Raw genomic sequence first — 27,777 nt, 5'->3', positions numbered from 1 at the left:
ATGAAATAAATGTAAACAGCAAAGATAATGTTTCAAGATTTAATTTGGACTGCATTCAAAATTGAAATTTGAGTCTACTGATGCAGCAGCACTGAATACTAGCCATTTGGATAAGTATTGGTTTAGCACAGATAGCAATCATTTCTGTGGTTTGAGGATTTTTTTTCATATATTTCCAGTTTAACTCAACAGCCAAACAGCTAATACAGATGGATAAACCTCCAACCTCCACTTCTGGAAGTGGTGATTCAGGCGAAGGAAGCAGCAATACCTCAGGGGCTGCGCACAACAATTCTGCCCAGAAACCTGGAGACGTCACGAAAAAGAACACCAAAAAGCGCCACTCGTTCACCTCGCTAACCATGTCCAACAAAGCGTCTCAGTCATCTCAAAACCGACACTCTATGGAGATCAGCCCTCCTGTCCTGATAAGCTCCAGTAACCCAACAGCCGCAGCTCGCATCAGTGAATTGGGTGGACTCTCCTGCAGCGCTCCTTCTCAGGTAACTGGCCTGGTAGTTCTGGCTACTCATTTGTTCTGAAGGGCTCTGTTGTGACCTTAAATGTAAGAAATATTACTTTCAAAAGGGAATTGAATATTCACTTACACACAAACATATGAATTAGAAACAGGAGTAGGCCAATTGGCCCCTCGTGCCTACTCTGCCATTTAGTAAGATCGTGGCTGATCTGGTTGTAACCTCAACTCCACATTCCCACCTATCCCTGATAACCTTTCACTCCCTTGCCTATCAAAAATCTATCAAGCTCTGCCTCAAAAATGTTGAAGACTCTGTTTCCACTGCCTTTTGAGGAAGAGAATTCCAAAGACTCTCAGTCCTCTGACAGAAGAAAAATTCTCATCTCTGTCTTAAATGGACAACTCATTATTTTAAAATAGTGATCCTTCGTTCTAGATTCTCCCACAAGAGGAAGCATCCTTTCCACATCCACCCTGTCAAGACCCCTCAGGATCTTATATGTTTCAATCATGTCACCTCTTACTCTTCTAAACTCCAGTGGATACAAGCCTAGCCTGACCTACCTTTCCTCATAAGACAACCCGTTCATTCTAGGTATTAGCCTAGTAAGTCTTTTCTGACTTGCTTCCAGTGCACTTACATTCTTTCTTAAATAAGGAGATTAGTAATGTACACAGTACTCCAGATGTGGTCTCACCAATGCTCCGTATAACTGAAGCGTAACCCCTCAACTTTTGTATTCAATTCCCCTTGCAATAAATTATAACACTCTACTAGCTTTCCTAATTACTTGTAGTACCTGCATACTAATCTTTTATGACTCTTGCAATAGGACACCCAGATCCCTCTGCATCTCAGAGCTCTGCAATCTCTCACCATTTAGATAATATGCTTTCTTATTTGTCCTGCCAAAATGGACAAATTTCCATTTTCCCACATTATACTCCTATTTGCCAGATCTTTGCCCACTCACTTAACTAGCTATAACCCTTTGTAGCCTCCTTAGGTCCTCTTCATAACTTATCTTTGTATCATCAACAAATTTAGCAACCATACCTTCGGTCCCTTCATCCAAATCATTTATATAAGTTAAGGCCCCAGCACTGATCCACACGTTACATCTTGCCTACCAGAAAATTACCCATTTATGCCTACTGTTTCCTGTTATCTGGCCAACCTTCCATCCATGCCAATATGTTAACCCCTACATCATGAGCTTTTATTTTCCGCAATATGTCATATTTTTGATATGTCACCATATCAAATGCCTTCTGGAAATCAAAGTACAGCACATCCGCTGGTTCCCCTTTATCCACAGCACATGTTACTTCAAAGAACTCCAATAAATTGGTTAAACACGATTTCCCTTTCACAAAACCATGTTGACTCTGCCTGATTACCTTGATTTTATCTAACTGCCCTGCTAGAATGTCATCAATAATAGCTTCTAACATTTTCCCTGTGACAGATGTTAAGATAACTGGCCTTAGTTTCCTGCTTTCTGTCTCTCTTCCTTTTTGAATAGAGTTACATTCGCTATTTTCCAATCCAATGAAACCTTCCCAGAATCTAGTGCATTTTGGAAAATTAAAACCAATGCATCAGTTATCCCATTAGCTGCTTCTTTTAAGACCTTAGGATGAAGTCCACCAGGACCCAGGGACTTGTCAGCCCACCGATCTAACAGTTTGTTCAGTACCACTTTCCTGGTGATTGTAACTTTCTTGAGTTCCTCACTCCCTTCCATTTCCTGATTTACAGCCACTTCTGGGATGTTACTCATATCCTCTATAGTGAGGACCGATGCAAATACCTGTTCAATTTTTCTGCCATCTCTTTATTTTCCATTATTAGTTCCTCAAACTCACTTTCTATAGGACCAATATTCACTTTTTTAACTCATCTTTTTAAATATCTATAGAAACCCTTACAACCTGTCTTTATATTTCTAACTAGCTTTTACTTGTACTCTAATTTTTCCCTCCTTATTAATATTTTAGTCATTCTTTGCTGTTTTTTAAATTTTCTGTCCAACATTATCACCTGCCATCCATGCTTTTTCTTTAAGTTTGATACAGTCTTCAACTTTATTAGTTAACCACAGATGGTGGGTCCTGCCCTTGGAATTTTCTCATTGGAATGTGTCCTGTGTATTCTGAAATATCCCTTTAAATGTATGCCACTGCATCTCTATTGACCTATCACTTAACCTAATTTGCCAGCTAGCTAGCTCTGCTTTCATGCCCTCATAATTGCCCTTATTTAAGTTTAAAATACTCATCTTAGACCCACTTAGCTCTCCCTCAACCTGAATGTAAAATTGAAATCACATCACAATCACCGTTATCTAGGAGTGCCTTCACTGTGAGGTCATTAATTAATCCTATCCCATTACACAATACTAGGTCTGGTATAGCCCGTTCTCTGGTTGGCATCAGAACATGCTGCTCTAAGAAACTATCCTGAAAACATTCTATGAATTCCTCATCTAGGCTACCTTTGATCATCTGATTTTTCCAGTCTATATGTAAATTAAAATCCACCACGATTATCACCATACCTTTCTGACGAATTCCCATTATTTCCTCCTTTATGCCCTGTCCTATCGTATTGTTACTGTTAGGGGGCCTGCACACCACTCTCACAAGTATCTTTATCACTTTTCATCTCTACCCAAACCTCTTCTACATCCTGGTTTCCTGAACTTAAATGATCCCTCTCTATTGTGCTAATACCATCCTTAATTTAGAGAGCCACCCCCCCAACCTTTTCCTTGCTTCCTGTCCTTCCTAAATGTCATGTACCCTTCAATATGTAGGTCCCAATCCATGTCATCTTGCAGTCATGTCTCTGTATTGGCTATCGGATTGTACTTATTTATTTCTATTTGTGCTTTCAGTACACCTATTTTGTTTTGAATGCTATGTGCGTTTAGATACAGAGCCTCTTGCTTTGTTCTTTTATTATTTTTGTTAACTCTAGCATTATCTGCTGATTTATTCTTAGATTTGTATTCTCAGTCCCTTCCTATCATGGTCTGTTTATCATTTCCCACATTAATACCTTTCTCTCTTGCCTTGTCTCTATTCTTTGATTTAACACTTCTTCCCAAATTTGATCCCTTGCCCCTTGTGTTTAGTTTAAAGCCCTCTCTATCTCCCTAGTTATGTGGCTCGCTAGAACACTAGCCCCAGCATGGTTCGGGTGTAGACCGTCCCAACAGTACGGCCCCTACTTTCTCCAGTACTGGTGCCAGTGTCCAGGAACTGGAACCCACTTCTCCCATACCAGACTGAGCCATACATTCACTTCTCTAATTTTATTTACCTTATGCCAGTTTGCACGTGACTCAGGTAATAATCCAGAAATTATTACTTTAGGGGTTCTGCTTTTTAATTTAGTGCCTAACTCCTCATACTGGCTATGCAGAACCTCTTTCCTAGTTCTACCTGTGTCGTTGATACCTTCATGGACCATGATGATTGGATCCTCCCCCCTCTTACTGCAAGTTCCTCTCCAGTCCTGAGCAAATGTCTCGAACCCTGGCACCAGGAAGGCAACACAGGCGTCTGGAATCTTGCTCTTTGCTGCAGAGAATATTGTCAATTCCCCTCATTATACTGTCCCTACTACCATTACATTCCTTTTTGCTCCTTCCACTTGAATGGCTTCCTGCACCATGATGCCATGGCCAGTCAGCTCATCCACTCTCATCGAAACAAGCTGAAAGAACCTCAAACCTGTCGGACAATTGCAAAGGCTTATACTCCTGCACCTCTCTCCTCTGTGTCCCCTTATCTGCCACGCTCGCAGTCACACCCTCCTGTCCCTGACCACTGACCAAATCAGAAGATCCTATCCTAAAGGGTGTGACCGACACTTGGTACAAAATGTCCAGGTAACTTTCCCTCACCCTGATGCATTGCAGGATCTGCAGATCAGCCTCCAGCTCATTCTCTGAGTTAATGCTCCTTGAACTGCAAACACTCGCTTCAGACATATATATGAATGTACGAAATAGCAGCAGAAGTAGGCCATTCAGCCCCTCAAACTTGCTCTGCCATTCAATAAGATCATGGCTGATCTGTTTGTGTTTTAAATTCCACATCCCCATTTACCCCCAATAACCTTTGATTCCCTTGCCTAACAAGATTCTATCTATCTCTGTCTTAAAAATATTTAATGACCCCACCTCCACCGCCTTCTGAGGCAGAGTTCCAAATTCGCACAACCCTCCAAGAGAAAAAAAATTCTCCTCACCTCTCTTCTAAAAGGGCAACTCCTAACTTTAAAACAGTGCCTCCTAGTTCTGGATTCACCTACAAGAGGAATTATATACCATTCAGGATCTTGTATACTTCAATCAAGTCACCCCTCACTCTCCTAAACTCCAGTGGAAACAGGCCCTTTCCTCATAAGACAACTCACTCATTCCAGGTGTCAATGTAGTACACCTCCTCTGAACCACCTCCAGTGCATTTATATCCTTCCTTAAATAAGGACACCAAAACTGCACACAGTATTCGAGATGTGGTCTCACCAATGCCCTATAAAACTGATGTATAACACCCTTACTTTTATGTTCACTTCCTTATTCACAGTGGCAACCAGGAGTCCCACATGCTGCAGCCATGATATAGCATCTGTCCTGCCATCCTTAATGTGTTTTAATTAACTACTTAATTATTTTATTTAGCTAATTATTTTTGTTCTTTATATATTTTATTAACCTTACCACCAGCTTGTATATTGTTTTAAACCTTAGGAATAGAATAGACTTTAACCACTCACCAAACAGCTAGTTTCTTCCTCTGTAGCTGAGTAAGAACCAATTCCTACAGGGTGAGAAAGTTAGAAAAAGCAAAGGAGCATCTCCTTCACCTAACTTCCTCACTCATCCAACTCCCCACACTCTTGTTCAAAGTCACACTTAGTGCTGAGGTGTACCGAGAGACTTGTATTTATATGCTCTGAAACTAAAGAGTTAGCTCAGCCCCAGATACTGAAAAACCAGTTTAAGTTAGTTTCTTTAATTAACTAACTTCAGCTGCACTCCAGTGGAGAGCATGCATATCCCTGCTTAAGCCTGGATGAAATTTAGAATTTAAACAGTAAATTTCATAACGATGTTAAATACAAACAAAATTAGATTTTTAGAAAGAGATTAAGATTCCCTCACTCATCCAACTACCAGCACTCTTGTTCAAAGTTGCATTCCAGCACTAAGTCACACTGAGAGGCATGTATTTATATGCTCTGAAACTGAAGAGTTAGCTCAGCTCTGGCTGCTTCATTATTGAAGGAGCTGTGAAAAGAGCTGCACACTGGTCATCAGCGAGCAGCCCTGCTTTCTGACCTTTTATAAAGAGGGGAAGTCATTGATAAAGAAGTTGAAGATGTTTGAGCTGAAGACACTTCCTTGAGAACTACGCGTCTGTGCCTGTGGCTGCGAAGCTTGGCCTCTTTGTCAGTCACAGCCATCTTCCTTGGTGTCAGTTTAGACTCCAGCGGGATCTCTTTCGACTGCCCAATGTCCTCTATTTTGCTGGCTCTCCTTGTTGCATGTGGGATGTTGCTCTGTTGTTTGTATAGCTACCACTCAGGTGTGCATTCAGCTTTTATATTTGCATCCAAACCTAGGCTGTGTTGAGATCTGCAGCTTGTGGTTCTGGCGGAACTCCAAATTAACATTGATGTACGGGTGTTGCTTGATGGTGCTGTTGTTGACTCATTGCATTTTATTAGTGATGATTGAGAAAGGCTGAGGAAGCCATGATTGGCTTGTTTACATTATTCTGCTTCTCGCCCATAGGGAAACTAGTCAGTTCTTCCACATTGTTTATCAGCTGCCAGTGTCATAGCTGCACTGGGCAGCTTGACTAAGGGAGCACTGCAGTTGGGATATTGTTGGAGGCTTTGTATAGTCAATTGCTCTTTAATATCACTTGAAGCGAACTGAGTTAACTAGACATCTCTGCCGATGGGGCCTTGGGAGAAGGCCAAGTAGGATCATGGACTTTGCACTTTTCTCAGAAGACGCTTTGGAGTGGCTTTGAATTGTCAGGAACAGTCTTTCTGTTTCTCTCTCTCTCATTAGCTTATGCTCATTAACTTTTCCAGGGCGCCAAACAAAACTTTTCTCTATTTTTAATGTTCAATAACTTAGATACTTGACCGTATTCAACATGGAGCAGTTTAAGAGACAATTGGGTGCTGCGATAAGGCCATTGGTACAAGATTAAATGCAAGAGATTTTTGCTTATTCATTCTCAGGACAGGCATCACTGGCGATGTTAGCATTTATCGCTCATCCTTCATTACCCTGAGCAGATGGTGGTGAACTGCTTGCATATAGTGTTTTTTATAGAACTGAATGGCTTGCTATCGGTAAGGATATCAGGATTTCCTGTGGATGGGCAATAAAAAATGCTGGCATAGCCAGCGACGCCCACATCTCACAAAGAATTAAAAAAGCACTAGTGAATCACTTGAGTTTTTACAACAATCTGGCGTGAGAAATTTCTTTACACTAACTAGTTGTAAAGCTATAAAATTCACTTCCAGGGTTAGTGATTGAGGCAGAAACGATATCAACATTCAAGATTAGATTGGGTAGACGGATGAAGAAAAGGGGCATAAAAGATATGGAATCCAAGTCGTTTATTTTGATTTTTGAAAAATTGTTCTGGGATGTCAGTGTTATTGCCAATCTCTAGTTGCCCTAGAGAAGGTGGTGGTGAGCTGCCTTCTTGAACCGCTGCAGCCTATGTGGTGTTGGTGCATCCACAGTGCTGTTAAGGAGGGAGTTCCAGGATTTTGACCCAGCGACAGTGAAGGAACGGCGATGTAGTTCCAAGTCAGCATGGTGAGTGACTTGGAAGGGAACTTTCAGGTGATGGTGTTCCCATGCATCTGCTGCCCTTGTTCATCGAGGCGGATGGAACCGTTTGCTCTTATGTACAGAGGGTAAATGCCGACATGATTAGTTGGGCTGAATGGCCTATTTTTGTGTTTTAACTGTTTTATGCATTTCTATGATGAGGATCTCTCTGTGTTAACTGTGGAACAGCAATTGAAAAAGTAAATGGAATGATGAGCCAAAGAACCAGACGAGCAGAGGACAATATTAGAAATTCAAGCTTAAGCTGCACAATCCTTCAATCAGAACGCCCCTAGAGTATACAAAAACAAAAATAGCTGGAAAAACTCAGCAGGTCTGACAGCATCTGTGGAGAGGCAGACAGGGTTAACGTTTTGAGTCCGTGTGACTCTTCATCAGAATGAGTTCTGATGACGAGTCATACGGACTCGAAACGTTAACTCTGTATTCCTCTCCACAGATGCTGTCAGACCTGTTGAGTTTTTCCAGCTATTTTTGTTTTTGTTTCAGATTTCCAGCATCCTCAGTATTTTGCTTTTATCACCCCTAGAGTATAGTCTATCTTTGCTCACCAAAACACAGGGGGGATATTCAAGCCTAGAAGGCAGTGCAGAGAAGAACCATGAAACAGATCTCAAGCATAAGACGATGGAGTAATGCTGAAATCCCAAAGGAACTGGGGCTTTTCAGACTTGGAAGTTGGTGACTTTGAAGTGACTTTTGTTGAGGTTTTTTTAAAATTGTAAATCATATAGAAAAGATAAATCTCTAACTGCACCACACTTCAAACCGGTAGGCCAGGGGCACAGATTCACATTGCTGAAAGTCAAAATTAGGATGAATGCCAGCACACAGATTGATCCTCTTGGGCGACTAGTGAAGAGAAACTTTTCTAAGAAGTAGCTGAGTGTTGTGGTGAGAGAACTGCAGGCTTTCTGGATGGAACATCTAAGTATGGTCTTCCTCTCCCAAGTCTTATCTTTTGATCTTTCCAAGAATATTAAAATGATTTTGTGGAACCTATTATAAGTCTTTAGGATATATTAATAAGTAGACTACAAATAATCTTCGACGAAGGGAGCTGCAGGTGCAGAATAGCCTGTGATGAAAGCTTTCTTCAGGGGTAACCTTTAATTAGATATGCAAAGAATAAAAGGTAGCTTGAACGAACAAATTAGAATGAAACTGGTTCTTGAAAAGCTGTTTCAGTACAGCTATGGCATTGGCATCTACCGGACAATGTGGAAAATAGCCCAGGTATGTCTTGTTCAGAAGAAGCAGTTCAAATTTAATCTAGCCAATTATTGCCCCATCAGACTCTGTATCATTAGAGAGGCAGTTACTGAGCAATAACCTAGTCACTGATGCTCAGTTTAGGTTCCGCCAGGGCCGCTCGGCTCCAAACCTCATTGTAGCCTTGATCCAAACATTGACAAGAGCTGAATTCCAGGGTTGAGGTGAGAATGACTGCTCTTGACTTCAAGGCGGCATTTGACCGAACGTGGCATCAAGAAACCCTAGCAAAATTGAAGTCAATGGGATTCGAGGGGGGAAAACACTCCACTGGTTGGTGTCATACCTAGCACAAAAGAAGTTGGTGGTAGTTGTCGGAGGTCAATCATCTCAGCCCCGGGACATCGCTGCAGGAGTTCTTCAGGGTAGTGTCCTAGGCGCGACCATCTTCAGCTACTTCATCAATGACCTTCCCTCCATTATAAGGTCAGAAGAGGGGCTGTTTGCTGATAATTGCACAATGTTCAATGCCATTTGCAATTCCTCAGGTGCTGAAGAAATCTGTGCCCACATGCAGCAAGACCTGGACAACATTCAGGCTTGGGCTGGTAAGTGGCAAGTAACATTCGTGCTACACGAGTGCCTGGCAAATACCACCTTCAGCAAGAGAGATTGTAACCATCTCCCCATGGCTTCCAATGACATTACCATCGCTGAATCCGCCACCATCAACATCCTGGGGGGTTACCATTGACCAGAAACTGAACTGGACCAGCCATGTAAATATGCTACAAGAGCAGATCAGACGCTGGGAATTCTGTGGTGAGTAACCCACTTCCTCACTCCCCAAAGTCTGTTCGCCATCTACATGGCACAAGTCAGGAGTGTGATGGAATAGTCACCACTTGGTCTGGGTGAATGCAGCCCCAATAATACTCAAGAAGTTCAACAACTTTCAGGCAAAGCAGCCATTTGATCAGCAACCCATTCATCCCTCAAAAATTCTCTCCCTCCACTGTTGCTGCACAGTGGCAGCAGTGTGTACAATCTACAAGTTGTACTGCCGCAACTCAAAAAGCGTCCTTCGATAGCACCTCCCAAACCTGACCTCTACCAACTAAAGAACAAGGGCAGCAGATGCATGGGAACACCAACACCTGCAAGTTCCCCTCCAAGCCACTCACCATCCTGGCTTGGAAATATATTGCCATCCCTTCATTGTCACTGGATCAAAATCCTGAAACTCCCTCCCTAACAGCACTGTGGGTGTACCTAGATCATATGGACTGCAGAGGTTCAAGAAGGCAGTTCACCAATACCTTCTCAAAGCCAATTAAGAATGGGCAATAAATGCTGACCTTCCCAGGGATGTTCGCACCCCATGAACGAATTGGGAAAAAAAGAGCAACTCTTATGTTCATAGCAATGAAAACAGGAACCCTGATAATGTGTAATGAGCATGGTTTGTTTTTCTGCTGGCTTATGTAATCTTACAGTCGCACATTTGAGGCTGATTCTAGATAGATGTTTAGTGAATGCTGAACAGCAGGTTCAAATGTTGAAATGGCCACTGTACCTCAGAGATGGTTGATAAGAGTACACCAAGCCAAACCTAGGGGCAGGATCTTTAGGTCGGCGAGCATAGCGCTTCTTGGCGGACGTCACGCTGGGCGGGCCTTAATTGGCCCGCCCATGTAAAATGGCGGCGTGCCCCCAATCAGGGGCGCCGATCGGAGACGCGCCTGTTCACGCCTGCTCCTGCACTTCCTCCCCCGACGAGGGAGAAAATTTTTCCCCAGATGTTCTTTTGCGCCTCCATTGGTGGCTATGTTTTCAGCTACAGGCCCTGTGCTCTGGAATTCCCTTCCTAATCCTCTCATTTTCTACCCTCTCCTTTAAGACGCCCCTTAAAACCCACCTATTTGATTAAGCTTCTGGTCGCCAGCCTTAATATCTCCTTATGTGGCTTGGTGTCAAACTTTGTTTAATTACACCTGTGAAATGCCATGGAATGTTTTCCAATGTTAAAAGGACTATATAATGCAAGTTTTGTTGATTCACCGCCTTAATGATTGTTAGTCAATACAGAAATGCTTCTAGGCCCTGAGGTTTAATAATTATGATATCAAAGAAATATCTACTTCCCCTGATAATTTTCAGATGTTTTAAATAGAATTGCATAAAATGTACAACATAGAAACTGGGTCAAAGTCCATCTGATCCTTGCTGGTGGGGCCAGCATTTATTGCCCATCCCTAGTTGCCCTTGAGAAAGTGATGGTGAGCTGCCTTCTTAAACTGCTGCAGTCCATGTGGTGTAGGTACACCCACAGTGCTGTTAGGGAGGGAGTTCCAAGATTTTGACCCAGCAACAGTGAAGGAACGGCAATATATTTCCAAGACAGGATGGTGAGTGACTTTGGGGGGATCTTCCAGGTGGTAGCATTCCCATCTATCTGCTGCCCTTGTCCTTTTAGATGGTACTGGTCATGACCAGTGTCCTCTAGCTTTGGTCTCCCGAAGAAGCTTTAATAAGGAACTTATTGATATTTCCCATTTAATTTAATATAGGCATAGCATTACCATAATAGGTATACAACAGGCACTTGAGTAGAGGTAATCCAGCCTACATATGGTAAAATTTAAGTAAAAGGTTAAGATAAAGTTCTCTAAAATTCAGGGTTTCAGCACACATATGCACCAGGTTTCATGAAGAGAAATTGCTGGTTTTATAATCAACAAAGTGAATTGTCACATTTCAATATGCACTTTTGGATTCGCCGGTTTGATTTGCATCACCATTGGATTCTCCCAAGTTTCCAGCCTTTAGAAACTGTGGTTTTTGAGTTCTTGAATGTGGAAAAGTTTGTGCCAATTCCTTTCACTCCAAATGTTGATCTTTGGTTACAAGGACAGAGAAAAGTCTGAATTGTAGCTTTCCCTTCATTTATCATAAACTTGGTACATTTGGACTTTGCAACGCTACAGCCTCACAAAAATTGGAATAACTTGGGTGTGGAAGAAAGGGAGCATTGTCACCCAAAATTTTGTCATATTAGGCTGAAATGATGCTCTGTAATTTCCACTTTATTCTCCCGGTGGTCTGTATATCAATTCTAGCTTACCTGGTGGTTAAAAAATGTAGATTCAAAGAAAAGAAATGTTTGGATCAGTTAAGGTATCTCTGTTTTCAAAGTTCCAGCAACTGTAATAACCTTCCGTTAAGTGTAAATATGAAGCCCACTTAATTCTAGGATTGCAACTTTAGCCACAAGCTTGAGTTCTGGCAAGGATTAATGTTGAGATCATCTGCACTCAGGTGAGATCTACTGATTTCAAGTTAAAACATTGCATACTTAATTTGGAATCCTTACCAGTAAAGCACATTGTGCTTGAAAGGAGAGAATGATATTGATGGTTTGTGAGGTCCATTGTTCAGTATTCCACCTAACCAAGCGATGGAAGAAATTACTGGATCACCCACGAGCATGTGGAGTTGTATAATAATGAACACAAGTATTGATTTGCATTTTATTCTGAAACTGCAAATCTCATTCATTGTTGCTTATCTCTGCTGGCTTTGCATTCCAGTGAATTGGTATCCATGTCTCCAAATGCTTTTGTGCTTCTCAAGCGTGTTATCCAGCTTGTGTGCACTCTCCTCTTGTTCAACAGAAAATCACTGCTTGTCCATCATGCTCTCCACCCCGCCATCAGTGTGACATTGCTAAAACCCTCCCTCAAACTATGTCCACCCTGTCAAGGCCTTCCTTTGAACTTTGTCAACATGGTTTTGCTCTCCTTCTGCTGCTTTTTCTTTCAGATGATGTTGGAATGACAACCTTTGTTTGTTAAGTGTTCAGATGTCTCCATGAAAATGTAAATTTTTGGTGATATTTTTTATGATTAACATGATCCCAAATATTGTTGATTCAAATGGGTCTGCTACTTGAACATTGCTTTCTATATTATGCTGAACTTATTCAGGTTTTGAGATATGATTTGCTGATGATACAATGAAGTACTTTGGGTGTGACATTAAACTCTCTCTCTATTAACAGGTCCACATTAGCACTACTGGTTTAATAGTGACCCCACCTCCCAGCAGTCCTGTGAATACTGTAGCTCCATGTGTCTTCCCTCCAGAGGGCACCTACTCTGTTGCCCCTGGGGTAAGTATTTTATGCATATTGAGAACATGTAGCTGTTTCTTTAGCATCAATTTCTAAATTTGAATTACCAACCTGGTGGAATCCGTCTTGATGAGTCAGTACATTTGTACATTGCGTCTGTTTCTGAACCCTCGAAACTAAGTTACAATTCACAGAATCACAGTGCAGAAGAGGCCCTTCGGCTCATCGAGTCTGCGCCGACATGTGAGAAACACCTGACCTACCCACCTACCTAATCCCATTTACCAGCACTTGGCCCATAGCCTTGAATGTTATGACATGCCAAGTGCTCATCCAGGGACTTTTTAAAGGATGTGAGGCAACCCGCCTCCACCACCCTCCCAGGCAGTGCATTCCAGATCGTCACCACCCTCTGGGTAAAAAAGCTTTTCCTCACATCCCCCCTAAACCTCCTGCCCCTCACCTTGAAATTATGTCCCCTCGTGACTGACCCTTCAACTAAGGGGAACAGATGCTCCCTATCCACCCTGTCCCTCCCTATCCACCCTGTCCATGCCCCTCATAACTTAAATGTTTCATCTCAGACAACATCCTGGTGAATCTCTCTGCACCGCCTCCAGTGCAATCACATCCTTCCTATAACGTGGTGACCAGAACTGCACATAGTACTCCAGCTGTGGCCTCACCAAGGTTCTATACCACTCCAACATGATCTCCCTACTTTTGTAATCTATGCCTCGATTGATAAAGGCAAGTGTCCCATATGCCTTTTTCACCACCCCACAAACATGCCCCTCCGCCTTCGGAGATCTATGGACACACACGCCAAGGTCCCTTTGTTCCTCAGAACTTCCTAGTGCCATGCCGTTTATTGAATACTTCCTTGTCAAATTACTCCTTCCAAAGTGTATCACCTCACACTTTTCAGGGTTAAATTCCATCTGCCACTTATCTGCCCATTTGACCATCCTGTCTATATCTTCCTGTAGCCCAAGACACTCAACCTCACTGTTAACCACCCAGCCAATCTTTGTGTCATCCGCAAATGTACTAATCCTACCCCCCACATAGTCATCTATGTTGTTTATATAAATGACAAATAATAGGGGACCCAGCACAGATCCCTGTGGTACGCCACTGGACACTGGCTTCCAGTCGCTAAAGCATCCTTCTGTCGTCATCCTCTGTCTCCTACAACTAAGCCAATTTTGAATCCACCTTATCAAATTACCCTGTATCCCATGTGCATTTGCCTTCTTTATAAGTCTCCCATGTGGGACCTTGTCAAAGTTTATATGGATTTTGCTGAAATCCATATAAACTATATTAACTGCACTACCCTCATCTACACACCTGGTCACCTCCTCAAAAAATTCAATCAGATTTGTTAGGCATGACCTCCCTCTGACAAAGCCATGCTGACTATCCCTGATCAAACCTTGCCTCTCCAAGTGGAGATAGATTCTCTCCATCAGAATTTTCTCCAATTGTTTCCCTACCACTGACATGAGACTCACTGGCCTATAGTTCCCTGGCTTATCTCTAAAACCCTTCTTAAATAGCGGAACCACATTAGCTGTTCTCCAGTCCTCTGGCACCTCCCCCGTGGCCAGAGACGAATTAAAAATTTGGGTCAGAGCCCCTGCGATCTCCTCCCTTGCCTTCCTCAGCTGTCTGGGACACAAATCATCTGGATCTGCAGATTTGTGCACTTTTAAGCCTGCCAACACCTCCAATACCTTGTCACTCCCTATATCAATTTGCTTAATAACCTCGCAGTCTCTCTCCCCGAGTTCGATACCTCCATCCTCATTCTCTTGGGTGAAGAACGATGTGAAGTATTCATTCACCACTCGAACGATGTCCTCTGGCTCCACCCATAGATTAACCCCTTTGTCCCTTATGGGCCCTACTCTTTCCCTGGTTATCCTCTTCCCATTGATATACTTATAGAATATCTTGGGATTTTCCCTCCTTTTACCAGCCAGAGTTTTCTCATATCCCCTCTTTGCTCTCCTAATTTCTTTTTAAGTTCCACCCTGCACTTTCTGTACTCCATTAATGCCTCTGCTGATTTGCTTCCCTTGTACCTGCTAAAAGCCTCTCTTTTCCTTCTCATTGTAACCTGACTATCTCTGGTCATCCATGATTCTCTGGGCTTGTTACTCCTTCCTATCACCCTGGAGGGACATGCATGTTGACCCTGTACCCTCCCCATTTCCTTTTTGTACGCCCCCCCCACTGCTCCTCTAGATTTCCCCACAAGTAGCTGTTCCCAATCTACCTTGGCCAGATCCTGTCTTAGTTTACTAAAATCCACTCTCTCCCAATCCAAAATAAGTTTTTGCAACTTGTCTATTTCTTTGTCCATAACAAACTTAAACTGTACCATGTTGTGGTCGCTATCACTAAAATGCACCCCCCACCACCACCTCAACCACCTATCCGGCTTCATTCCCCAGAATTAGGTCCAGCACTGCACCGTCCCTTGTTGGATCCTCTAAATATTGACCTAAAAAAAGTTCTCTTGCACACATTTCAAGAAATCCACTCCATCCAAGCCCTTAACACGTCTATCCCAACTAATGTTGGGAAAGTTGAAATCACCTAATATAATTACCTTATTGTTATTGTTTTTACATACCTCCGCAAATTGTGCACATATTTGCTCCTCAATTTCCCGCTGACTATCTGGGGGTCTATAATAATCACCTAACAATATGGCTGCCCCTTTTTTATTTTTAAGCTCTACTCACAAATCTTCATTCATAGCCCCTCTCCAAGATATCATCTCTCCTTACTGCAGTAACTAACTCCTTAACTAATAATGCAATGCCTCCTCTTTTACCCCCTCGCCTGACCCACCTGAAGATTCTATATCCCGGAATGTTGAGCTGCCAATCCTGACCTTCCCTCAACCACGTCTCAGTGATGGCTACTATATCTCAATTCCACCTGTCAATCCTCACCCTTAACTCATCCGTTTTACCAGTAATACTCCTGGCATTAAAGTAGAGGCCATCCAGCCTTGCCTTATTCCCTTGAAACTTAATGCAGCTGTACTCCCTCTGACTTGATTGTTTTACTGTAATGTGATGTGTCCCTCTTCTGCTAGCATTTTGTGTCCTCTCCTCCTGCTGAATTAGTTTAAATTCCTCCCAACAGCACTAGCAAACCCGCCCGCTAGGATGTTAGTCCCACTCTGGTTCAGAGTAGACCGTCCTGCTTCTACAGGTCGCACCTTCCCCTGAAATGGTCCCAGTGATCCAGTAATCTAAAACCCTCCCCCCTGCACCAACTCTTAAGCCACGTATTCTATGACCATAATATGATAGAATTTACCCTGCAATTTGAGAGGAAAAAGCTGGAATTAGATGTAACGGTATTACAGTTGAATAAAGGCAACTTAAGAGGCATGAGGGAGGAGCTGGCCAGAATTAACTGGGAGATGAGCCTAGCAGGAAAGACAGTGGAACAGCAATGGCAGGAGTTTGTGGGAGTAATTTGGGAGACACAGCAAAAATTCATCCCTAGGAAGAAGAAGCATACTAAAGGGAGGACAAGGCAACCATGGCTGACAAGGGAAGTCAGGGACAGCATAAAAGCTAAAGAGAAAGCATACAATGCGGTGAAGAGCAGTGGGAAACCAGGGGATTGGGAAGCCTACAAAGACCAACAGAGGACAACTAAAAAAGAAATAAGGAGGGAGAAGATTAAATATGAGGATAAACTAGCCAGTAATATAAAAGAAGATTGCAAGAGTTTTTTTAGATATATAAAGGGTAAGAGAGAGGCAAAAGTGGACATTGGGCAGCTGGAAAATGACGTTGGAGAAGTAGTAGTGGGGAACAAAGAAATGGCGGAGGAACTGAATAGGTACTTTGCGTCAGTCTTCATGGTGGAAGACACGAGTGACATCCCCAAAGTTCAAGAGAGTCGGGGGGCAGAGGTGAGTATGGTGGCCATTACCAAGGAGAAGTTGCTAGGAAAACTGAGAGGTCTGAAGGTGGATAAGTCACCTGGACCAGATGGATTACACCCCAGAGTTCTGAAGGAGATAGCTGAAGAGATAGTGGAGGTGTTAGTGGTGATCTTTCAGGAATTACTGGAGTCAGGGAGGGTCCCAGAGGACTGGAAAATCGCTAATGTAACCCCCCTGTTTAAGAAGGGAGTGAGGCAAAAGACGGGAAATTACAGGCCGATTAGCCTGACGTCGGTCGTTGGTAAGATTTTAGAGTCCATTATTAAGGATGAAATTTCAGAACACTTGGAAGTGCATGGTAAAATCGGGCAAAGTCAGCATGGTTTCATCAAGGGGAGGTCATGCCTGACAAATGTGTTAGAATTCTTTGAGGAGGTAACGAGTAGGTTAGACAAAGGAGAACCAATGGATGTTATCTACTTGGACTTCCAGAAGGCCTTTGACAAGGTGCCGCACAGGAGGCTGCTCAGTAAGGTAAGAGCCCATGGTGTTAGAGGCAAGGTACTAGCATGGATTGAAGATTGGCTGTCTGGCAGGAGGCAGGGAGTGGGGATAAGGGGGTCCTTCTCAGGACGGCAGCCGGTGTCTTGTGGAGTTCCTCAGGGGTCAGTGTTGGGACCACAACTTTTCACTTTATACATTAATGATCTAGATGAAGGAACTGAGGGCATCCTGGCTAAGTTTGCAGATGATACAAAGATAGGTGGAGGGACAGGTAGTGTTGAAGAGTTGGGGAGGCTGCAGAAGATTTTGGACAGGTTAGGAGAATGGGCAAAGAAGTGGCAGATGGAATACAACATGGGCAAGTGTGAGGTCATGCACTTTGGTAGGAAGAATAGAGGCATGGACTATTTTCTAAATGGGGAGAGAATTCAGAAATGTGGAGTGCAAAGGGACTTGGGAGTCCTAGTCCAGGATACTCTTAAGGTTAACTTGCAGGTTGAGTCAATAGTTAGGAAGGCAAATGCATTGTTGGCATTTATTTCGAGAGGACTAGAATATAAAACCAGGGATGTGCTGCTGAGGCTTTATAAGGCTCTGGTCAGACCACATTTAGAATATTGTGAGTAATTTTGGGCACCGTATCTCAGGAAGGATGTGCTGGCCCTGGAGAGGGTCCAGAGGAGGTTCACGAGAACGATCCCAGGAATGAAAGGCTTAACATACGAGGAACGTTTGAGGACTCTGGGTCTATACTCGATGGAGTTTAGAAGGATGAGGGGGGGATCTGATTGAAAGTTACAGAATACTGAGAGGCTTGGATAGAGTGGACGTGGGGAAGATGTTTCCATTAGTAGGAGAGACTAGGACCCGAGGGCACAGCCTCAGAGTAAAGGGAAGATCTTTTAGAACAGAGATGAGGAGAATCTTCTTTAGCCAGAGAGTGGTGAATCTATGGAATTCATTGCCACAGAAGGCTGTGGAGGCCAGGTCATTGAGTGTATTTAAGACGGAGATAGATAGGTTCTTGATTGGTAAGGGGATCAAAGGTTACGGGGAGAAGGCGGGGGAATGGGTTGAGAAACTTATCAGCCATGATTGAATGGCGGAGCAGACTCGATGGGCCAATTGGCCTAATTTTGGCTCCTATATCTTATGGTCTTCATCTGCGCTATTCTCCTATTTCTGAGCTCGCTGGCACGTGGCACTGGGCGTAATCCAGAGATTACAACCAGAGATGTCTTGCTTTTTAGTCTACTGCCTAACTCCCTGAATTCTTGATGCAAGACCTCACCCCTCTTTCTACCTATTTGATTGGTACCAACATGTACCATGACCTCTGCCTTATCACCCTCCCCCTTCAGGATGCCCTGCAGTTGTTCAGTGACATCCCGGACCCTGGCACCTGGGAGGCAACACACCATCCTGGAGTCGCGTTGACAGCCACAGTAGTGCCTATTTATTCCCCTGACTATAGAGTCCCCTGTTACTATTGCTCTTCCTCCCTTCCTCCCCTCCTGTACAGACAGGCTGCCTGTGGTGCCAGAAAGTTGGCTTTGTCTGCACTCCCTGAAGGAACCAGCGCCCTTCATAATGGAATACCGATTTGCACGCGAGACTCCAGGGGACTTCTGAACTACCTGCCGGTTTCTTTTGGACTGTCTGGTGGTCACCCATTCCCTTCCTTCCTCAATCCCTTCATCTGCGGTGTGACCACCTCTCTAAACATGCTATCCACGATGCTCTCAGACTCGCAGGTGCTCCACAGTGTCCCCAGCCGCCGTTCCAGCTCTGAAACCCGAGCTTCCAGGAGCTGCAGCTGGACACACTTCCTGCACACATGCTAGATCCGGGCACTGGAAATGTCCCTGGCTTCCCAGGAACACGAGGAGCACAACATGGATTTGAGCTCTCCTGCCATGACTTATCCCTTTAAATTAAACCTTTTTAATCAATTACTTTAGGGCCCTTCTTTCCTGATCCTCGTTACTATAGAATATGCAAACTATAAACCACAAAAATACCTTAAACTATAAGCGATTAAAGTGGTAAATACTTATTCGACCTTACCCACTACTTACCAGTCATTCCTTTCCCTTGTAGCCTCTACTGCTGCAGCAGGGCAAGAGCACGCTCTGAAGATTTAAGAAGTTGGATAGCAAAGAAAAAATGCAGAGAGCACCTCTTCCCCTCTGCACCGAATTCAATTCCCACTGTGCACCAAATGCCAACACCCACACTCACTCTGGCTGTGTCTCACTCAGGATGACGCCTCTCCCCTGTTCATGTGCAAGCACACGTAGTATGTCTCTAAATAGTCCCTTTCTTACATGGAGCTGAGATGACTCATGCTCGTTAAGCTTCAAATAGTAATTAACACTTCTTATTCAGGCCCTAATCAGGCTTCAGGTGATTTACAGTTAACTGTCACACAGTCAGCTGAGTCAGCTACCTTACCAACCTTTTAACTAGATTATTGAATTTACAAAAAGTAAAGAGAAATTAAAGAGAAAGACTTACCAGTTCAATTCCCACTGTGCACCACACTCACTCTGGCTGTGTCTCACTCAAGTTGAGCTCTCTCCCCTGTTCGTGTGGAGTTTGTAATATATAAATGTAAAATTTTCAACTATGATGAAAATGAATTATCCATTTAAGCTCGTTACTGTAAGAACAATGCAGTAACCTAGCAATGGGTAGCAGTCTTCTGTCTTGTAAGATGATGGTTTGCGCCATGGTGGTCAACTGTATGTTAAGCAGCTCTTGGTGTGGTTCAGGAGCCCCAATCTGGCTGGCAAGTGCTGCTGCATTTGCTCCAGAGGAAGACAGTGGGCTGAGAAGGTGCATGATTCGCTTTTCTCTGATTTCTCTGAGCCCTCTTATTGGCTTCTCGTTTCGTCTCGCCTATTCAAACATCCTTCCAAACAGTCAGCCTCCAGAGGTCATGACTGCCACTGACTGTCTCCCAGTTGTCAGTGTCGATGTCCACCATCTTCATATGTCGCTTGCAGGTGTCCTTGTAGCGGAGGTATGGACACCCAAGAGATTGTGACCCAGTGTCCAGTTCACTGTCCAGAAGGTCTGAGTTAGTGACCTTGTTCTGCTAAGAGATGCTGAGGATATGTCTGAGATAGTGGAGGTGCAAACTGTTCAGCCTTTTCTCCTGCCTAGCAAATGTTGTTCAGGTCTCAGCACAGTAGAGGACTGTGCTGAGGACACAGGTTTGGTAGACTCGCAGTTTGGTGTTCTCAGTCAGGTCGCTGTTGTTCCACACTCTCTTACTCAACTTGGACATAACAGTTGTAACTTTTGTGATGTGCATGTTGATTTCAGCATCAAGTGACAGATTGCTAGTGATTATGAAGCCTAGATATGGCTTCAACAAGCGATCAACAACCTCCTGTGTCACATTGTCAATGCTGATAGATGGTGGTATGGTAACATCCTGGACCACGACATTTGTCTTCCTGATTCTGATGGTCGAACCAAACGCTTTACAGGACTGAGAGATTCTGTCCATTTGCTGCTGCAGATGGTCCTCAGTGTGAAATGTTGTTGTGGCGTCATCACGTAGAGCAAGTCTGATGAGGTCTTGGTACACCTTTTTCTTGGATCTCAGGTGAGCTAAGCTAAACAGCTTTCCGTCAGTTCTGATATGTAAGTAGACGCCCCTCTGTAGATGACCTGAAGGCGTATGACTGCAGCAAAGAGAAGAATACGTCAGGGTATCGGTGTCATATCTCAACCCTGTTTGACCCCACTGTGGATCTCAAAGGGTTCCAATGTCGCATTGTCATAGCTGACCTTACTCATCATGTTGTCATGGAAAGAAGAGATCACACTGAGCAGATTCAGCAAGTGGCCAGTTTTCTCCAGCAGTTTAAATAGACTGCCTCTGCTCTCATGGTCGAATTTCTCGGTGAGATTGATGAGGGCATTATATGGTAGTCTCCTTTATTCATAGCATTTCTCTTAAAGCTGCCAAACTGAGAAGATCATATCAATTGTGGATCTTCCAGCTCTGAATCCACACTGGGATTCAGTATAGATGCTTTCAGCCAAGACCTGCAGTCTGACAAGGGCAACATGGACAAATACTTTTCCCATGACGCTCAGCAGGGAGATGCCTCGATAATTGTTGCAATCATTGCAGTTGTCTTTGTTCTTGTGCAGGGTTGCAATCTTTGCATCACGAATATCCTGGAGCACTGTCCCCTCCCTCCAGTCAAGACAGAGGGATTCGTGTAAATGTTGCAGGAGTACTGGTTTCCCATGTTTGATGAGTTCAGGTGGTATTGCATCAGCACCTAGAGCTTTGCCCATGGCAAACGAATCAATAGCTTTGTTAAGTTCCTTCACTCTATGTTTGGTATCCAGCTCTGCCATGCTGTCTGGAGCTTCCTCGGTGACAGTGTTCTTCCTAGAGTACAACTCGAGGAATGTTCCGCCCATCTCTCTAACTGTTTCTTGCAGTCGGAGATGACCTCCCCTACCTTTATTTTCAGTCGAACCATTTTCTTTCAGATGGACCTATTACCTTTTGATTCCTTCGGACATGCCCATGACATTCCTTTTGTTGAGGGACATCTGGATATTCTGCCAAAGTTGTAAGTCGCAGTCATTGGCGCACCACCTAGTAGTCTGTTGGCCTTTACTTCGAGCGGCTCTTAGTATACTCAGAGCTTTCTCACTTGGATACGTTTTGTAATTAATGAGAGCAGACCGCTTGGCTTCAATGACAGGTTCCACCACAGTGATGTTAGCCTCAAACCAGTCAGCAATTTTCTACTCTTGCTTCCCGTATACTGAGATTGAGGTATTGTAGATGATGTCTGGAAGTAAGTTCCATTTCGCCTCTACACTGTGTGTGGCAAAGGTTCAGGAGCTGATGCTATACCACCTGAACTCATCAAGCACAGGAGAGTGCCTGTTCAATTGAGTGGAAGAACTGTTGGTTTTTATCTGGGTAGGCAATTTGGCTGACGTGAATACAAGAACGGCATTTTTGCCTTGAATGAAAAATCTTAAAGGGTTGCATCCTCGCCCTAGTGCACACCAAGGAGTGACCTGTATTTCACAGTCAGTTGAGTCACATCTGGTGATGATCAGATCCAGCTGGTGTCAATGTCCTGATCTTGGATGTCTCTAGGACACCATGTGGCGTGGTTTTTTCTGAAAGCTGTTAGTTACACAAAGCACACGGTAGCAGCAAAGCTCAAGCAGCCTCTGTTGTTCTCATTTATCTTTCCCAGGCTGTGATGTCCGAGGCAGGAGGGCTATGCCCCATGGTCCATGCCTGGTCTTGTGTTGAAATTCCCTAGTAGGTAGAGATGTTCTGACTTGGGGATTCTGCTGATAGCAGTGTCAAGGTCTTCACAGAGCAGATCTTGCGCCTCTGTCGTAAAGCACTGCATTGGAGCATAAATGCTCATGAGGTTAACTGACCCTGTTTGAGTTGAGGAGTGGATGGAGAGAACACGTTCTGATCCATTTGTGAGAGGTTCTATCATTGAGAGTAGTGAGTTCCTTGCAGCAGAGTCTACGCCTTGTTCATGTCTCCTCTGAGCTCTTACCCTGCCAGATGAAGGTGTAATGTTTTTCTTTCAGTGATCTGCTCACAGCGAGCCTGATCCCCTGTCCGGAAGCTACGTCAGTGTTCAGCTTTTCAAGTTCCATGTCGATCACAGCTGTCTTGCATGCTATATCAACCAGCTGCAAGTCTTCTGTCAGTTCCTTGCACGTGGTCCTGACATTCCAGCTTGCTAATCGAAGAGTTGGCATCTTTCTTCTTGTTTGTTTCATTTGTTTGCCTGTTGCGATGGATTCTGTTGACTTGTTGAGCAGAGATTCTAAGCTCCAAGAACCCATTGAAGCAGATGGACCATGCCAGGTCAGCACCTGACTCATTGGGAGCTGCTCAACTTGAGGTGGGCGGTGGCTGACCAGTGGGACACTATGGTCCCTCCCACCCCTTGGAGACAGCCCGTAGCACCCATTCTTTATGGTGTCTCGCTACTATCTCTCTTCATGCTGTTCTGTGGTGTCTTGCTGTACTCTCTCTCCCCTCATGCTGTTTTATGGTGTCTCACTGTTAGGAGACCCTATCTGCTCTTTCTATTACATCAGTGGCTGTATTTGAAGCTATATCATGCCTACACCCTGATCTTAACTATGCTTCAAATTTCCCATCCCTTATCTTTACATGGTTCAACTCTGACTTTCCCCATTAATATTACTGAAAGTGAAACATTTGCTGAAACTGTCTTGCACTCATCTGGTCAAACACAAGAATGCCAAATTTCAAACAATTAATTATGAACAATCGAAGGAATGTGTTGTTTGATTCAATCAGCCAATCATTGGGATGTACAGACTACATACCTGGCATCACACCAGCACTGAATTTTACACATGATTGTATGATACAATTGTATGATAGGCAGAACACTTTTTTTGGACTGATAGCAGCATCCTGGTAAAATACCATTCACGTAGACACTGCATAATAGCAGCGTGAAACAGCTTGCTTAACCTATTGTTCAAATTTTTGAGAGACTGCTTTTTCAGTCACTGGGACGTATAAACCACGTACCTGTCATTGCACCGGCACTGAAATGCATATGTGATGTAATAAGCAAAGTACAGTCTATACTCAACCAACTTGCACTTGCAAGACACATAAAACGTCTACTGATAGATGTGATTCCGCAATTGGGCAGCAACTGCTGAACAATCCTGATTCCACTATTAGCTATACAAGCAACCAATTTAAGATAATCAGTCAGCTTGTAACATGGCTCATTTATGCTTGCTAGAAGCAACATACATTTATACGCAGGGACCCGTTCTCTGCAAACAAAAGGAATATGTTCAAGCCTTGCAGCTTTTTTGAATTATCTGGGAGCTTGGGGGAGCTGTTGCTTTCTCCATGACAATGCGTCAGCCAACCAGTCAGTACTCTTTTGTCCTGTAGTATAAATTGCTGTAATCGTTTGAAATTTGGCATTCTTGCATTTGTCCTGATGAGTGTAAGACATAAAAACTTTGGCAACATGTCTCTCTTTTCAACTAAATTCAAGTTTTGTACTACCAAGTGACTCTTCGCTTAGACTTAAACTTTTCTCTTGGTCTCTCGGAAGGGGCTTCCATTAGCACTTATTGCAAGTCCACTGATTCCAAAAAGTACAATACTTATGCTTCTTTTCAGCACGGTTCCTGTAATTCAAGCCTTTTCAGATTCACATTTTGCTTTCTTAATCTCCCTTTTGCTTCGCTTTTATATACTTTCCATAATTCTGTCTTGCACTCCTTCTGTACTCTTTGCCCTTTTTTTCCCTCTTCTTTCCTTCAGTATTCTTGTTGCCTTCTATCCTCTCTGCCTTAAGGTATGCCAAACAACCTCTGCAAATGAGGCCCTGACTAGCTTATTTCACACCTCTTTCATAAGTGATATTTTTGAGTTTTACTGTCGACTTAAAAGATGCAGCTAACCGTAAACTGCCTTTGGAGTAGACGGAATGGAAAGTCATGTGAACCAGCTACCAGCACTCGCTGAATAAGTAGGATAAATATTTAACCAGATTACATTCCTCTGTATTCACAGTTAATGCTCCAGCTTTCTAATGATAAACTGTAGTCAGCAGATCAGCAAGGCTCCCAGGTGTTTTTAACAAGCATAGCATGATTAAAGGGTTACCTAATTAGATGCCAAGTATTCTGAGATTTGTCAGGTTTAAACATATATCATCGAGAAAAGATTTTTCAAAAAGATACTAAATTGAAACCTTCTCACTTGGTGCCTGTCATAGTGTATGTGGGTAAATAGAACTGAAACATTGCAGCAATTTAAGTGGAAGATATATGACTGTGTTTGAAGTGACAGAATTTGTTGCTGCTCCTGGGAATTGTTGGGATGGCAATATTTAATTTGAATTGCTTCCACAAATGTGTTTGAAGTGCCAGTGACAACATTTGTCTCAGTGACAACATTCTCCAACTTTGTATCTATGGTAATGTGGGAATTAGTTGCTGCTTTTATACATGGTGTTTAAATTAAATATGGGGGGTGGTGCTGGGGTTATCAGAAATTCTTAGTGTTCACAGTCACAAGAGAAAAAGCAGAAGCATTTGATTTTGCATCTTATATGAATGCCTCTGTCCCTTTTTCCCCTCTAAGCCCCATCATTTTGCCTAGCAAGTCATTCACAAGTACAATTAAGGAATAGTGATGGGGTTCTTGATTGATAATGTTGCTCTGAAATCATTTTTTTTAAAACCCCTCTCTTTTTGAATCTCTACCTAATTTCCTAAAAGCGCACTTGCAGGTGATTAGCAAAAGAACCAGAGATGGCGTGAGGAAACGTTTTTTTACACAGCGATTTGTTGAGATCTGGAATGCACTTCCTGCAAGGGTTGTCAGAGCAAATTCAATACTGTAGTTACTTTCAAAAGGGAATTGGATGAATTCTTGAAAGGAAAAAAGATGACAAGGCTATGGGGAAAGAGTAGAGGGGTGGGATTATTGAATAGCTATACCAAAGAAGCACGATCGGCCAAATGGCCTCGTTCTGAGCTGCATCATTCCATGGTTCCATTATAAAACTATAGAATAGACTAACAGCAATTTAGATTTTATAAATAGAGACATGGACTGCAATTGTTAAATGCTTTTGAATTTGTACAAAACTTTGGGTGGGCCAGTTAAAATTCTGTGCGCTGTTTTAGCCACCCAATTAAAGACAGGATGTTGAAACCAGTGTAGACTCACCAGGGTAACCTCTGGGATGGCAAACCTTTTTTTCATTCATTCATGGGATGTGGGCTTCACTGGCTGGGCCAGTTTTTATTGCCCCTCTCTAGATGTCCTTGAGAAGGTGATGGTGAGCTGCCTTCTTGAGCTGCTGCAGTCCGTGTGGTGTAGGTACACCCACAGTGCTGTTAGGAAGAGAGTTCCAGGATTTTGACCCAGCGACAGTGAAGGAACAGCAATATATTTGCAAGTCAGGATGGTGAGTGACTTGGAGGGGAACTTCCAGGTTGAGGTGTTCCCATCTATCTGCTGCTCATGCCCTTCTAGATGATAGTGGTCGTGGGTTTGGAAGATGCTGTCTAAGGAGCCTTGGTGAATTCCTGCAGTGCATCATGTAGATGGCACACACTGCTGCTACTGGGCATCCATGGTGGAGGGAGTGAATGTTTGTGGATGTGGTGCCAATCAAGTGGGTTGCTTTGTCCTGGGTGATGTCAAGCTTCTTGAGTGTTGTGGGAGCTGCTCTCATCCAGGCAAGTGGAGAGCATTCCATCATACTCCTGACTTGTGCCTTGTAGATAGTGTACAGGCTTTGGGGAGTCAAGAGGTGAGTTACTCGTCGCAGGATTCCTAGAATTTGACCTGTTCTTGTAGCCACAGTATTTATATGGCTAGTCCAGTCCAGTGTCTGGACAATGGTAGCCCCCAGGATGTTGATATTGGGGGTTTGAGTGATGGTAATGCCATTGAGTGTCAAGGGGTGATGGTTAGGTTCTCTCTTGTTGCACATGGTCATTGCCTGGCACTTGTGTGGCACAAATGTTACTTGCCACTTGTCAGCCCAAGCATGGATATTGTCCAGACCTTGCTGCACTTAGACATGGACAGCTTCAGTATCTGACGAGTCGTGAATGGTGCTGGATATTGTGCAATCATCAGCAAACATCCCCATTTCTGGCCTTATGATGGAAGGAAGGTCATTGATGAAGCAGCTGAAGATGGTTGGGCTGAGGACACTACCCTGAGGAACTCCTGCAGTGATGCCCCGGAACTGAGATGACTGACCTCCAACAACCACAACCATCTTCCTTTGTGCTAGGCATGACTCCAACCAGTGGAGAGTTTCCCCCCTGATTCCCATTGACTCCAGTTTTGCCTGGGTTCCTTGATGTCACACTCGGTCAAATGTGGCCTTGATGTCAAGGGCAGTTACCCTCACCTCACCTTTGGAGTTCAGCTCTTTTGTCCATGTTTGAACCAAGGCTGTAATGAGGCCAGGAGCTGAGAGGCCCTGGTGGAACCCAAACTGGGCATCAGTGAGCAGGTTATTGCTAAACAAGTGCCGTTTGATAGCACTGTTGATGACCTCTTCCATTACTTTACTGATGATCGAGAGTAGACTAATGGGGTGATAATTGGCTGGGTTGGATTTGTCCTGCTTTTTGTGTACAGGACATACCTGGGCAATTTTCCACATAGCTGCCAATGTTGTAGCTGTACTGGAACAGCTTGGCTAGGGGTGCAGCAAATTCTGGAGCACAAGTCTTCAGTATTATTGCCAGAATATTGTCAGGGCCCAAAGCCTTTGAACTATCCAGTGCCTTCAGCCGTTTCTTGATATCACGTGGGTGAATTGAATTGGCTGAAGATTGGTATCTGTGGTGCTGGGGACCTCCGGAGGAGGCCGAGATGGATCATCCACTCGACACTTCTGGCTGAAGATTGTAGCAAATGCTTCAGCCTTATCTTTTGCACTGATATGCTGGGCTCCCCCATCATTGAGGATGGGGATATTTGTGGAGCCTCCTCCTCCAGTGAGTTGTTTAATTGTCCACCATCATTCACGACTGGATGTGGCAGGACTGCAGAGCTTAGATC

At 43.7% G+C, this 27,777-nt stretch overlaps 1 protein-coding gene across 3 annotated transcripts in view; it reads left to right on the top strand.

Annotated features, from left to right (window-relative positions):
- sh3rf1 (SH3 domain containing ring finger 1) overlaps positions 1-27,777 on the top strand; it is a 193,557-nt gene that overhangs the window by 122,834 nt on the left and 42,946 nt on the right. For 2 of the 3 annotated variants that reach the window (XM_078561326.1, XM_078561308.1), the window contains exons 5-6: positions 180-503; positions 12,656-12,766. In XM_078561326.1, coding sequence (XP_078417452.1) covers positions 180-503; positions 12,656-12,766 — 435 coding nt within the window. The remainder of the gene's footprint in view (positions 1-179; positions 504-12,655; positions 12,767-27,777) is intronic. The other variant, XM_078561317.1, reaches the window with a different exon arrangement.

Source organism: Cetorhinus maximus, chromosome 2 (genome assembly GCF_964194155.1).
Source record: "Cetorhinus maximus chromosome 2, sCetMax3.hap1.1, whole genome shotgun sequence".
Classification (NCBI taxonomy): Eukaryota; Metazoa; Chordata; class Chondrichthyes; order Lamniformes; family Cetorhinidae; genus Cetorhinus; species Cetorhinus maximus.
The sequence above is the reverse complement of the archived record's forward strand: the minus strand, read 5'-3'. Positions and strand labels throughout refer to the sequence as shown.